Source organism: Coffea arabica, chromosome 9c, assembly GCF_036785885.1.
Source record: "Coffea arabica cultivar ET-39 chromosome 9c, Coffea Arabica ET-39 HiFi, whole genome shotgun sequence".
In the NCBI taxonomy this organism is placed as follows: domain Eukaryota; kingdom Viridiplantae; phylum Streptophyta; class Magnoliopsida; order Gentianales; family Rubiaceae; genus Coffea; species Coffea arabica.
Window position 1 is genome coordinate 37,610,594 of NC_092326.1, and position 13,813 is coordinate 37,624,406.

The following is a 13,813-nucleotide window of genomic DNA, read 5'->3' on the forward strand; positions in this document are numbered from 1 at the left end:
TGCTTGTGAAATTGGGAAAGGATGAGAAATGGAATTAAACTTGTTATAATTATGGCATAATTGGCTCTCCTTTACTTGATATTATGAGTACTTGAACTTAATTGAATAATTGCATAATGGTTATTTACTTCGTTTTGAGGAAATAAAGTTGAAATGCTACATATGTTTATTTTCAAATTTTGGATCATTGTTGGTTTTGTATTTCTTATTGCTTGAGGACAAGCAATGATTCAAGTGTGGGGGTATTTGACAAGGGTTTATTTTACGTATTTTTAGTGTGTTTTATTAGTTAATTTTGGTTTGATTATTTAGTTTTATAACTAAAATAACTAAGGTTTTGGTAAAAAACTACATTTTATGTTAAAATGGCTAATATTGCATTTCTATTGATTTTAATAGTAAAAACTTCATTTTTATGCAGGAATGATGATTCAACCACCAAAGGATGTCAAGTGAAGTGAAAAATAGAGATTTGGTGATGAATTCAAAGTGGTAAAAAGAAAAATGAAGTGAAAAACGTTTAAGAAAGGAAATGCAAGTCAAAACAGTTTTGACACTCTTCAGTATTTCGACTATATATGGAGCTACACTGATCGGATTGAGGTGATCTTTATACCAATTTAAAGCTAAGAAAGAGATCTACATTTGGTATGAAGACGTCAAAGTCCAATTCAGCCGTTTTCATAGTCCAAAAGTTGAAATACCGAAATTCAACTCAGCTGTCCAAAGTGGAAAACAGAGCTCCGACCAGTCTATAGTATTTTGATCATATTTCAGTCTACAAAGCTCCGATTTGGATGATTCTTGAAGCATTGGAAAGCTAACTCAAAGGGCTACAACTTTGGTGTTTTGCACAAAAGCCAGTTCAGCCTTTATGATAGAGAAAATCACAGTTGAAGTAAGGAAAAAGTGAATACGCGAGTACACAAAACGTGACTTGTAACCGCGTTTTGTGTAGGCGCGTTTTCTGGCCGCAATTCTGCAATTTGCTCAGTCAATTCTCTTATGTTCAAACTACTTTCCAGCTACAATCTGCAAGAGAATTCGGTGCACATGCTTCAGAAGACAAAAGGGCAGACAAGGTGGCTTATTTTCAAGTCAAAAACAATGGTTTTTGACTATCTTAACAAAATGAGATTGGAGAATCATAGCAGAAATTTTTGACTGGTAAGGGAAGGACTTTTCATCAGTTTATATGCAGAGACATTTGGGTGGTCTGTGGGGGATTCATTCATTCATCATACGGGAGAGAACTTGAAGTGCAGAAATGTAGTTCTTTCATTTCCTTAGTGTAGGATAGTGTAGTAAGTGTAGTTAATCCATTCTTGTATAATAGCTAGATTAGGATGAAGATGGAGATGAAGAAGGAGGAGTTGAAGCTCAAGTGACATGGGTTATCTCTACTCCAATTCTTTATCTTTTGTATTGGATTCTTAACTATGGTTATAATGCAAGTTCTGGAATTTATGTTTATTATTTGTTTCTAAAGTTTATGCCTTGGGTTTGGTTGAACTTCCTATGATTATTAGTGTTTATTATTTGGCTATTTGATTGCTAGTAATTGAACAAGTTATTTAGCACTTTGGCTCTTTAAATCATGATTAATCTGGTACCATTAATTGTGATTATCTAAGGTGTTATTTCTGCAATGAAAATTGAGATTTAACATTAGTTCAATAAGTGCTAAACATGGGGAGTACACTCACGAGAGTAGAGGTGCACCTATGGGGTTTTGGTGATTAATTTCATGTAATTTCATTGAAGAAATGAACTTGTAACTAATTTCATAACCATGAGAATAGGTATGGATTGGTTATTAGTATAATTGATTCACTACGAAAGTAGGATTCAAATGCATAAGAAAATTACACCATAACTAGCTTAGATGTAGTACTCAATGATCCAAATATAGCACTTGCATGAATAGTTAGGGATACCACAACCTAATGAGCTTTTATTTGTTATTTTGTATAATTTCAGTAGGTTAAATTTGTTATAATTTATTGATAGTCTAAATAATAGAGAAGCTTTAGTAATACCGGTAATTGTTCACTCTTCCTTGTGGGATCGACCCGATATATACCCTAAACTACTAGTTGATCTGTATACTTGCAGTGAACGGGTGTAATTCGGTATTTTTTAGCTTGCACGTATGTAAAATACCCGTCACTCAGATATAAATGGATACCCATTTATAGCCATTTAATAAATAAGTATAGATATACCTAATTACCCATTGATGAGTCACTTAAAATTCTACTTATTTTTCTTTTTCATTTTTTCGCATGTTGTTTGACAAGAAATAGTAGTATTTTGTTGTTATTAGATTGGTAAAACATTCAAATTTATTTGTTTAAAACTCACAAAAAATTGAGTTTAAATGTATAATTATTATAAAATAGGTATAAATGGGTGAGTCGAGCCAAATCCACTATTCACTAATTAAATGGATTAAATTGGGCATCTATCTAGGCCTATTCAAAATTAATGGACAGTTATTGGTGATCGAGTTTGTACGGATCAGTATAATTGGATTGTGATTGACACCTTTACTCGTCAAGAAAAAGCTTTAATGAAAAATATTACAAGAAGTAGACTACTTTGAATACGTATTAATTTCTACTATTTGGAAAACACTTATTAACTTTGCAGCCTAAATAATTCTATCAATCATGTCTAGCTGCATTAACCTGTAAACCATTCAACGCTTAGAACTCACCAAGTTTGGAGGTCTAAGACTGGAATTTTCAATGGGAAACATTTCTGTTATAACCGAGTTGTAACTCTGCTGATTCCTAGATGCAATTGGACATAGATTGATGCTAGCTACCAGTCCAGTAGCATAGAATTTAATGCCCAAAGTTGTTTCCTTATGAAATACCATATCTATACATGCATCAAAATACTTAACTCAACTGTAGTTCTTCAGATTGTCCCCTTTGTTCAAACTTTAGGCATTGCAGTATGATGCTTTTCGTTTTCTGCTTACAGAAAAAAAATCATAAGATTCTTTTTTTTTTTTTGAAACGTCACTCAAGTTTTTTTGTTTCACAAATTGACTGTGTGTATTTGTTATATAAAATATCAATCTATTATACATTTTTTTCCAAGTAATAAAATATTTAAAATGTTCTCCTAATTTCAGGAAAAGCCCTATGGCCAGGGTTGGTTGAAAATCCTAGCTGCATTAGTGCATGGCTATCTTTTGGTACATTTAAGTTGGAAAAAATTGTTTACGATCGCTCAAAATAATTGTAAAGAAATACAATGGCTTTGCATGTTGAGTGTGCACTTATGGTTAGCAATATGGTAGATTAGTTCAAATAGAAAATATGGCACATCTTTCTTCGAGGATAAGTACATAAGTACCATTTTTGCAAAAGCAATTATGAGTTATATTAACGTCTGTAATTGAAGTGGCAGGCTACATAAAAAGCATAAACAAGTTGGAAGATACAGAAGAGTATCAGGTATAATTAACCTGAGTTACTTCAAATACTCTACAATATTTACAGTTGCAGTACCAGTAGTTACAATTCGCAAAAAATTTTCACCAGTCCAAAATCCTACTAATCTCTGTATTGCCTCTTGGTGCAGGGATGACACAACTATGGTAAATTATCGGAAATATCCTCATCAAACAAGCGTAAAAGGAAGAAGAAAGGGTTCCAAGATGAGGAGAAGCTTCCCTCGTGATCATGCAAAGAAGACACCACTACAACTCCATTTGGAGGAATTTTTTGCTACAGCCCACGAAAATCTGACGAACCTGTTATCACCTCAATCTGAGGCTAAGAAGGTTGAGAAGAAGATTAAAACCAGCACATTTCAGCCGATGCACAAAAAAAATTGCTTGGAGGTTTAGGAAAAGAAGGAAATAGGAGCAAACATCAAGAGGTTGTTGGTAATCAAAATCGTGGGGAGATTGAGGAGATGATAAATGAGCTTCGCGACATTGGAGCTGATATTCTGAAATTGTATTCCTCCAAAATTCCGAGCCGCGAAACATCCAGCAAGGTGGGATCAATCCAGGGGCGCCAAATGCTCGTCATCTAGCAAAAAATATAGATCTGCGCATGATTGAAGAGAGGACGAACGAGCTTTATCAGGCAGCATTTGATAGTCCTAAAAATCTCCAACATCTAGAGCCACCAAACTTTCTGCAAGGTGGCAATCTATCAGGCAAAATATAGATCTGCGCATGATTGAAGAGAGGACGAACGAGCTTTATCAGGCAGCATTTGATAATCCTAAAAATCTCCAACATCTAGAGCCACCAAACTTTCTGCAAGGTGGCAATCTACAGCTGCGCACAAATCCTTAGCAAGCCAATAATATGGAACTGCCAAATCTTGGAAACTCACTGATCTAGATATTGATGATATACTAGGAGCGGTCAATGGACTGAGTGAGGGAAAAATGGAAATAGATAAAATTTTTACCTGAGGTTTAGATAGATCAAGGATAATATCATGATAAGTTCTGTCGCAAAGATATTCATGCCACCTTCTTCATTTTCTCTACCTTTATATATACTTCAGTTTCTTAAATGAGAGAAATTCATCGAATTAGTGAACTGCGGTAGTTGTTGTCCAATTTCTTAAATCAATAGGTTGCATATTGTCCTTAATGGAAAATTGAGTTTGACCAATAACAAATAAAAAATTTCTCTCATTGCTAGCCTTTTAGGCTTTGGCAAGCCTCTAAGTGCTGTTGTGAAGACATGATAAGAAAGAAAGTTTGTGACTTGTGATGTTTTGTTCATATTGAGGCAAGTTTGAAGAAGCAGAAAGAGTCAACTAGGAAATTATACTAGTTTATAATCCGATTCAATTCTTGAATGACATATGAATGAAAGCAGTAATTATACTTATGGATTGAGTAAAGCAGTAATAGCATTCATGGCTCTTAAAAAAGAAAAATGAAAATGTGCTATGACTAACAAATTTACGAATCTTATCCATTTCCAAAATGTTTTTTCATTTCACAAGATTCTTTCTTCTTGACGACACATTGTCGTATATAATGTGCTCAACTAAACTAGTGAGTGGGCCTTTAATCCATTTTGCTTTTACAATATAAAAATTTAAGAAAAAAAAAAAAAAAAAGGAGAGAGAATTAGGGTAACAAGACTAATATAACAGATGTCAAAACGAAAACTTCAGTACATTTATTGGTTTCGAAGTTAAACTGTATGCCATACTAGTGGAACGGCATCTGGAGCTAACCTAATGCTATCACTTTCGGCTGTCCATGAAGTTTCAGTATCAGCTAACAAAACAGATTCACACTCTTCCTGCTTGAACAGTTGGCTGTGAACAGTTGAACCTTTTGCTGCCCTTTTAATGTTTTCCAACTCAATGGCTACTTCCTTCATAGTTGGCCTGTTTTTCCCATTTAAATCCAGGCATCTTTGAGCCAGTTTGGCAACAGCCATAATCTCTTCCTCCATGCTGTCATGTAGAAGTTGACGATCAAGAATACTGTCGACACGATTTTCATCCATCAGGGTCAAAAACCTTGTGGCCAAGTTTAAGTGACTGTCTTCTTCTGATTCAGACGCTGATATGGGTTTTTTTCTTGTCAAGAGCTCAACAAGAACAACCCCAAAACTGTAGACATCACTTTTCTCAGTAAATTGGCTTGACTGAAAGTATTCCGGATCCAAGTAGCCAAAAGTACCTATGACGAGTGTAGTTGTATGAGTTTTATCAGCTTCAATGGACCTTGAGGTTCCAAAATCTGATACTTTGGCTATGTACTTCTCATCCAAAAGTATATTGTTGGTTTTGACGTCTCTATGATAGATAGGAATTGCGATTGCCGAGTGTAAATATGCCAATGCTCCTGCTACTTCACCTGCTATTCTCAATCTGAAGTTCCAAGTGAAGGGGAATGAATGATCAATCTGATTATGAATGAGGCTAGAGAAGGTGCCATTAGGGATAAATTCATAGACCAATAGAGGAACTTCTGTCTCTAAACAGCAACCAAGTAGTTTTACTATATTCCTGTGATTGACTTGTGAAAGAACGATAACCTCATTGATGAATGGTTCTATCTGGCTTTCATCCACCTTCATTGACTTTTTGATTGCTACAATTTTGCCATCAGTAAGCATTCCTTTGTAAACTGTTCCTTGTCCACCTCGTCCAAGTATTCGGTCTTCACTGAATCGGTTAGTGGCCTTGGACAACTCGCTTTTTGTGAAAATCCTTGTTCTTTCAATGACACCATCAGCAGATAACTGTTGTTGTAACAATACACCTCCATTTCTTATAAAAAATTTCTCCTTCATCCTTCTATTTCTTTTCCTCTTTACTATTTTACACATGGTAAAAATAGCAGCTATGAGGCATAATACAAAAGTGCTTAAGATACCACCTGCAAAAGTATAAACAATTGTGTTATTGTTTAGAAGTTATTGTTTGTCCTAAACTAGATTAGGTTTTTTTTTTTCATTTGTTTTCTTGGTGCCATAGAACAATTTGACCTAATCAGTTCGATAAATTTCCTAGTGTAGTTATACAACTTAATTAGTAGATGGCATTACATTTATACAGCTTTTAGTTGAATATATTTTCGCACAGTGATGTGCTAAATCAAGGTTTTGTGTGGTATACAAGCTTGAAAACAAGGAATGGTGACAGGCTTGATTATTTATTCATGTTATACCGAAACCTGGGCAGGACGGTGGACACTCGGAACCATTTCCAACTTTGAAAGGCAATGATTTGGCCAACAATGTAAAAGTTTACAATGTACAATTCAGATACTTACTGCCATTCAAAGTGTTGCACGAATGACATGTGACTTTTGTTGCTAAATATATTGGTTTTAAGATTGGTTTTACAAAATTATACAAGTCATTTTTAACTAATTTCAATTTATTACTAAATGTTGCACTCATTCAGAAATGGTAACACCCAAGGTTTTGAAATCCAAACCGTTCATTGATCTAGAAAAATGAATGGGTCAAGGGTTATTGGTTCAACCGTTGGGTTGACCATTATTAACCTGTGATGTTATAAATATGTTATAAATATTATTAATAAATATTAAACATGTAAAAAAAAAACAAATATTTGTAGAAACTTAAGTCATATTGTTAAATGTAATCACTTCAATTCTCATTCTATTATTCTAAGTAGTACTCCCTCCGTCCCATTAATAGTGTCACACTTTCCTTTTTTATCCATCCCAAAATGATTGTCACTTACTAAAATTGGCAATAAAAACTTTCACACATTTCCGCTTCATACCTTCAATGTGACAGCCTTTTCTTATCTTTTAGTGGGCCCAATTATGCACTTACCAAGTACCAACACTGTACTTAACAATTTGAGACTCTCACGTGAAATGCAAATAACAATCGTGCATGACACTTTCCTGTAAAGTAGTGTGGAGACATTTCATTCTTTTGGGTCCCACTTGTCTTATCACAACTTATGGCCCTTTTATCATTCAACCACGTATGGATACGTTGAAAGTCAAGGGGGTATTGTAGGAACTTAAACACATATAATTTAAAAGTCTTGCACTGTTGATAATAATTACAAGTTCCGAAGTGCGACACACTTTCTGGGACGGAGGGAGTATTATTTTTTAAGACTCAAAAATAGCTTTTATAAGTTAAAGGATTTTAAATAGTATTATTTCATATATTTTTAAGTTTCCTAAATTATATGAGTACTAGTTTATATGATAAAAATTGAAACACTTAAAAGGCATTAACAAATAAATGAAATGCATTCAAGATTTAAAAAAAAAACTAACATAGTCAAATTATATGTTATAAATGTTAAACAAGAGTTAATATGTAGTTATAGAGGGGAGAGAGAAATGAGTAGAATAAGGCAATAATTGTTGGTGTCTAATTAATTGGAGATAATTATGCAAGGCTAATTGGTAAAATATTAAATTTGGAATGTTGACCAAATTCAAAATTGTTGACTTAATTAAGGTTGGATATTAAACTGGTCGATTCACACAAAACCGTTCTGGGTCAACGATTCAGTGGTTGAATCGAATGATTCAGCTGGTTTAATTGAAAATTGATACAAACTGGTTTCTTAAACAAACCCAGACCGAAAAGAAGGTTGGTCGACGGTTCAATCGATTCGACCGGCCGGTCCAGGTTGGGTTTTAAAACATTGGTAATGCCACCATTTTTGTCCCAAATTTTGTTTCATTACATCCTAGTTTTCTATATATTCTAGTATTATTGGACTAGAGACTCTCTTGAGTGAGTGATTCAAATGTTCTACCACTGCCACTCATATTTCTTTTATCATGCAACTTTGAAGGAAGCTTGAAGGAGAAGGAAGAAAAGATGTATGCTGATGGAGACATATATATATATATATATATATATATATATATATATATATATATATATATATATATATATGTATGTATGTATGTATGTCTTTATGTATTCGCATACACATATAGGTACATATGTCACATGTACATAGACATCTCTCTCTATGATATCTATTATCTATCTATCTATTAATTATTATTATTATTACTACTACTAAAATTATATTAACTTAAATTACTATATTAAAAGTATAATGAGTTTTGGCATTGTAAGTTTGTAAACACTTTTTAATTTTAGTTTTTGTCATGCCCATATTACCGCCATCTGTCAATTAGATTTATTGCGTTTTAATTGTGGTAGTAATTAAAGATATGAAACATTCCAAATGATTAAATTTCAATAATAATGGTAATTAAAATGAAAAACTCCCTATTAAAACTATTTAGCAATCCTTACACTCCATCTCCAATTCTTATGGACTTCAAAGCTTTTTACCTTAAGCAATTTCTTGCTCGAAATAATGTGACCAATTGCATTAGCCATAATTTTAAGATTGTAAAAGAATATTAGCATCGAAAAAATAGATGCTCTTGGAATAAAAGAGCAATATATAAGAAAAAAATAGATATTCATTTGGAGAATCTTGATATGAATATCATGAGACAGATGTATAATTATGTGCTTCTACTTAGTATGAAGAAATACTAAAAGAAAAGTAAAAATAAAAGAATCCAACTATTTCTATCAATTGAATGTCAATTGACAATTAATTGCTAGTCTAAGATAATTAAGAAATATAAATAATTTACATTCTTTACTGACCTCAATAACACTTAGAAAAATGTAAATAATCAAAATTCAACAATGCTTAGAAAAAATGTAAATAATCCAAATTAAAAAATGCACCTCACATTATTTGATTCAAATTTACAAAAAAAATAAAAAGTTCAATTGAGAAAATATAAAGTAGAATAGTAAAATGTTCACCCAAAGTTGGATAATAGCATGGTTTATATATATTATTCTTAAAAAAATTAATTCATTCTAATTGTACAATTGCATTTTGTTTGTCTTAGCAAGGAAAAAATAACAGTCAAAAGTTGGCAAATAACATTTGAAATGTTGATATAAATTTTTTTATTTGTTAAAATTTGTTGATTTCATTAGAAACTTAACCATGGATTTTATTTTTAAGTTAAAAAAGGCACATCTGGACTCTGACTGGTAAATGAGCTTTCGAAAGGGTAAAGGAAAGATGAGTGTGGTAAAAATAATTAGAATGACAAAATCTAACAAGTCAATATTTTTACTTTAATACCCCTCCAAAAATTGATTTTATGGTTTAAGTCTTTATTTTGGTAATAATTATGAATTCTATCTACTAGACTCACACTTGACATGTTTACTTGTATTTCCTACTCAATGATATCTTTTGTACAATATTAAAAAAATAATACTATGATTGAGTATACAACAATTTTGATGAAACATAATCGCATTAAGAATTGTTTATCAAAGCTAAATCCATAATTTACCAAAAAGCTCAAAATAAATTTGAAAAAGAAAGAAAGCTCAAAATAAATTAAAAAATCAATAGATCAAAGAGTTTGTATTTAGACAGTCTTTGGAACAACAATTGGTTAAAGAAATTGAAAGTATAAAATATCCTATTGTCAGATAAACAATCAAATTTCACAAAAATATGTATCTAAGAGATATTATATTTAGGTTAATATAATCAGTGAAAGTACCTAAACTACTACTAGTGTGTGTGTGTATATATATATATATATATATATATATATATATATATATATATATATTTGTATGTGTGTGTATATATATATAGATGTATGCATACATATATGCACATATATGTGCACATGCCCTAACATAGTACTTTCTCAAGAACATCCACAATATATCTAGTGCGCTTGACAAGATTCACTCTTTTAAATAGGATCACTAATAAAGACAACAATACCAACATTCTCATTCTAAAGATTCAAGGCTATTCTTTCACATTGCAACCAAATTCAACTGTTTCCCTAGCTTGAATTTCATTCAATACGTAAACAGATGCAATCTTATCTTCAACTAAGACAATTCGACTGATCTCATCCACTTTCAAATTTGTGTAAAAATAGCTAATCTTACTTTCAAGTAGACTTTTGAGTTTTGTAGGTGACAATTTTGATTAGTGGCAAAGTCAGGTGCCTAAGGTAAGGTGGGTCATTTTCTAATACCACATGAAATATAGTAATTAATTATAGATTTATGATCAAAGAGCTTCTATGTTAAAAAATACCTTCTTTTTTTGTTATGTTATTTATACATTGAAGTCTATATTGTGTAATAATGTAGTTGAAAATATTAGAAATGTCAAAAGATTTTATTCTTGGATTTGGATCCACATCTAATAGATCCAACAATATTCTTATAAAGCATAAAAATTATTATTTTTTAATTATTTAGAAGAGCAATGCCCATAAATATGCATATAGAAAAGTTGTCGGAGTACTTGGTGTAAAGAGTAAGATTGAGATTTTAAGAATTAAAGATTTTAAGGTTAAATCCCTCTCCCCTTCCCTCCCACTTCCTAAATCTCACATTGCTTAAGAAAATGCATTTAGAAATTAAAAGTTAAAATTAAGCATGTACACGTTATCACAATTCTAATTGGAGTCAAAAGTTTTACGTTCTCTTAGTGCTTATTAAAGTTACCAAAATTGTTATATTGCAGTAAAACAGAGAATTGAAGGGTTTCTTACCAATTAGTAATGCTCCTACCAGGATTATATAAAATCTTATACGGCCGATGCATCTTGATTTTGATTGTAGATATGGATTGATAGCAGCGCCGTAGACAAGATTATAAGTTCCTGCTGGGCAATCTGTACATCCATAAGCTTCCACATATACCCCGGAGTCTGAGTAAAGACTATAGTTGTAGTATGGACATTTATCAACCACTGTGACATCGACTTTTGATAGAGTCCAGACCAAAACAACCGGAATAAATTGCAAAGATTCAGAAAACTGCTCTGGTGACCAGTTCTGATCCACCAAGAAAGCAGATGGGCAGTATCCTGACCGCTTGAAACTTAAGCTCCTGAAATTCAGACTGTATTTGGAGAGGTAGACAGAAATTGTTGTTTGGCAGCAATTAACCCCGTTACAACTGGTACTAGTAGCCGCTTGATAAGAACTGCTGAATTGACAAATTGACGTACAACCTGCTAAACCCTTGTTCTCTTCTTGAGTTAGTACAACATTGCCACACCCAAATAGCATCAGTTTGTTGCGTATTTGTGAGTACAAGAACGGGGTTCCGGCAAGATCCAAGCTGATCCAGCTGCTGCTGCTGGTACCATTTCTCTGGGCTTGATCAGAGTTGCAAAAATAAGTCAATGGTGCATTTACTGTTACAGTTTGGTCTAGCAATGACACGTTCAATACCTCCAGGTTGAGGTTACTCAGATATGGCTTGGAAGCATTGCAAATTATGATGTATGATTTGTGAAGAGCGCATCCAGGACTCAGCCCGAATGGGTAAGGGATGGGAACATTGCCACAAGTATCATTGCATCCTGGCTTAGCTAATGATGATCCAATTGTCGGGCATGTAGGAAAGGTGATTATCCAAGCTAACAAGAAGAGGAGAGAGGAGGGTAAGTATTTTGAACTCATTGATCACCAGTACTAAGGATGGATGTGCCACAAAGTTTTCTCGAGTCCTAGTAGTTATAAGAACGAAGTGGTAAATGTGTAGCAATCTGAAGAAGAGGTTTAGTAATAGATCCTGGATGAAGACAAGCCTTATGGCACAAACTACATATATATATATATATATATATATATATATATATATAGCAATGTGCTTTAGCAGTTGCAAGTTGGCTCTATTCTTTACTTCTTTACAAAATGACGATGATTGAAATGTATAAGACTGTACCCAAAAACAAGGATTTTTTGACTTTTTCTCAAGCAGATTAGAGCTCATGTATACTTAGCTAAGAAGCAACGTCCAAGGGAATCACTTCTTTCTACCAAAAATGAGTTACACCTGTTCCTGGTCTATTGGATTCTCATGTCTTTGCTAGGAGTACTCAAGTTTCTTAAATCACAAGACCTTGAACAGTTCAAAGTTTATAAGTTGATTTCAGAGAAATGGGATTGTTAAATAATGAAGACGGTGTAAATTTGAACTCTTTATTACAAAGAAAAAAATTGAAATGAGGTAAACATTACACGCGTCAATTAGTACATATGATATTGTTTTAGAAGTACGGCCTCTTTAATACTAACTAATTAATCGTAATTGTGCACCTCCATTGTTAATTTCCAGTTGCATAAATTTTGTGGACCGTCGAAACAGGCCCAAAAAAAAAAATGTTAAGCTGTTTCAATAAAATATTAGTTTCATTCGAAACAGGCAGCCCCTGACCAGTTTACTCCTTTGACGTGTAAAAGGAAGCTTACGACTAATGATAAGCTAAAGAATTGTGGGATGACCATGATTTGTGATCAATGTGATATGTATGATTGAGATAGATGTGTAGAAAACAAGAATAGAATATACATTTTCTTACTTGACGAGATTGGTTTAAGAATAATTTATCCAGTATTCTTCACCCTCTCAGTTGTTTGGAACAACCCTTGGTTCTGTTCCTAATCTAGATTGACTTAAAGAACTGTTTAAGGTCAATCTTCAAGATATCTACTTTCTCATTTGTAAAAGTCATTTTTAATTGTAAAGGGTGAAGCTCATTTTACAGAATTGTTCCTAAATTTTGGACACTTTATCCCCTAAAGGGTGAAACTCATTTTACAAAATTATCAAAATTAGATAAATCGTAAGCAAGGGAAGACCAAAGTTTAAAAACTAAAGTGGGATCAATTTCATATTTCGGAGGATAAAGTGTCTCAAACTAAAGTTGAATAGATTTCATATTTTAAGGGGTAAACTGTTTAAAAATAGAGTTTAAGAACAGAAGTGAAAATGCATTCATAATTTAAGGATCAAAGTGAAATATTGCCATACCATGAAGATCCATGCTAACAAAAAAGTAAAGACAGAAGGATGAATACGTTGCTCTCATTGATACGTACATAAGATTTTCTCTAATCCTATTAGTATTAAAACTAAAATAGAGTGGGAAATGTACACCTTGCAATTTGGAAAAGAGCGCTCTACTTCCTATTCGTTCACTACTTGGACACTGATGAGCCTTCGCAAGTCAGTGCCTACAAATGAACTCCGTAACTTTGACTTTGTTTGGTCTTTTTAAATTTTTTTGATAAATGAAAGGTTTTGAATCTAAAATTTTTTTATTTACAACTCTTTCTATTGTACTGTCCAATCTAACTCTCCTCCAACTTTGGTTGGCCGGTAATGAAGAAGTCCTAGAACACATAAAGTGATCGCTATGTTTTGTTTTGTGCCCTTTCTTAGCGGAAGCTGTGAAACTATAAACAAAACAATAG

The 13,813-nt window shown here is 32.8% G+C and overlaps 2 protein-coding genes across 2 annotated transcripts; both read right to left on the reverse strand.

Annotated features, from left to right (window-relative positions):
• Window positions 1–5,149: 5,149 nt before the first annotated feature.
• LOC113708152 (wall-associated receptor kinase-like 1) lies at window positions 5,150–6,369 on the reverse strand. Its single transcript, XM_027230622.2, has one exon. The coding sequence runs from the start codon at window positions 6,332–6,334 to the stop codon at window positions 5,186–5,188; it is 1,149 nt and encodes a 382-aa protein (XP_027086423.2). The 5' UTR covers window positions 6,335–6,369; the 3' UTR covers window positions 5,150–5,185.
• A 4,615-nt stretch (window positions 6,370–10,984) lies between these two features.
• LOC113708151 (wall-associated receptor kinase-like 6) lies at window positions 10,985–12,066 on the reverse strand. The gene has a single exon (XM_027230620.2). It carries the CDS (start codon window positions 12,014–12,016, stop codon window positions 11,021–11,023), a length of 996 nt encoding a protein of 331 aa, XP_027086421.2. The 5' UTR covers window positions 12,017–12,066; the 3' UTR covers window positions 10,985–11,020.
• Between the last annotated feature and the right edge of the window lie 1,747 nt (window positions 12,067–13,813).

What these genes read in the sequence shown, in the direction of transcription:
- LOC113708152 (XM_027230622.2), bottom strand. Translation starts at nt 6,334, where the DNA reads ATGTGTAAAATAGTAAAGAGGAAAAGAAATAGAAGGATGAAGGAGAAA.
- LOC113708151 (XM_027230620.2), bottom strand. Translation starts at nt 12,016, where the DNA reads ATGAGTTCAAAATACTTACCCTCCTCTCTCCTCTTCTTGTTAGCTTGG.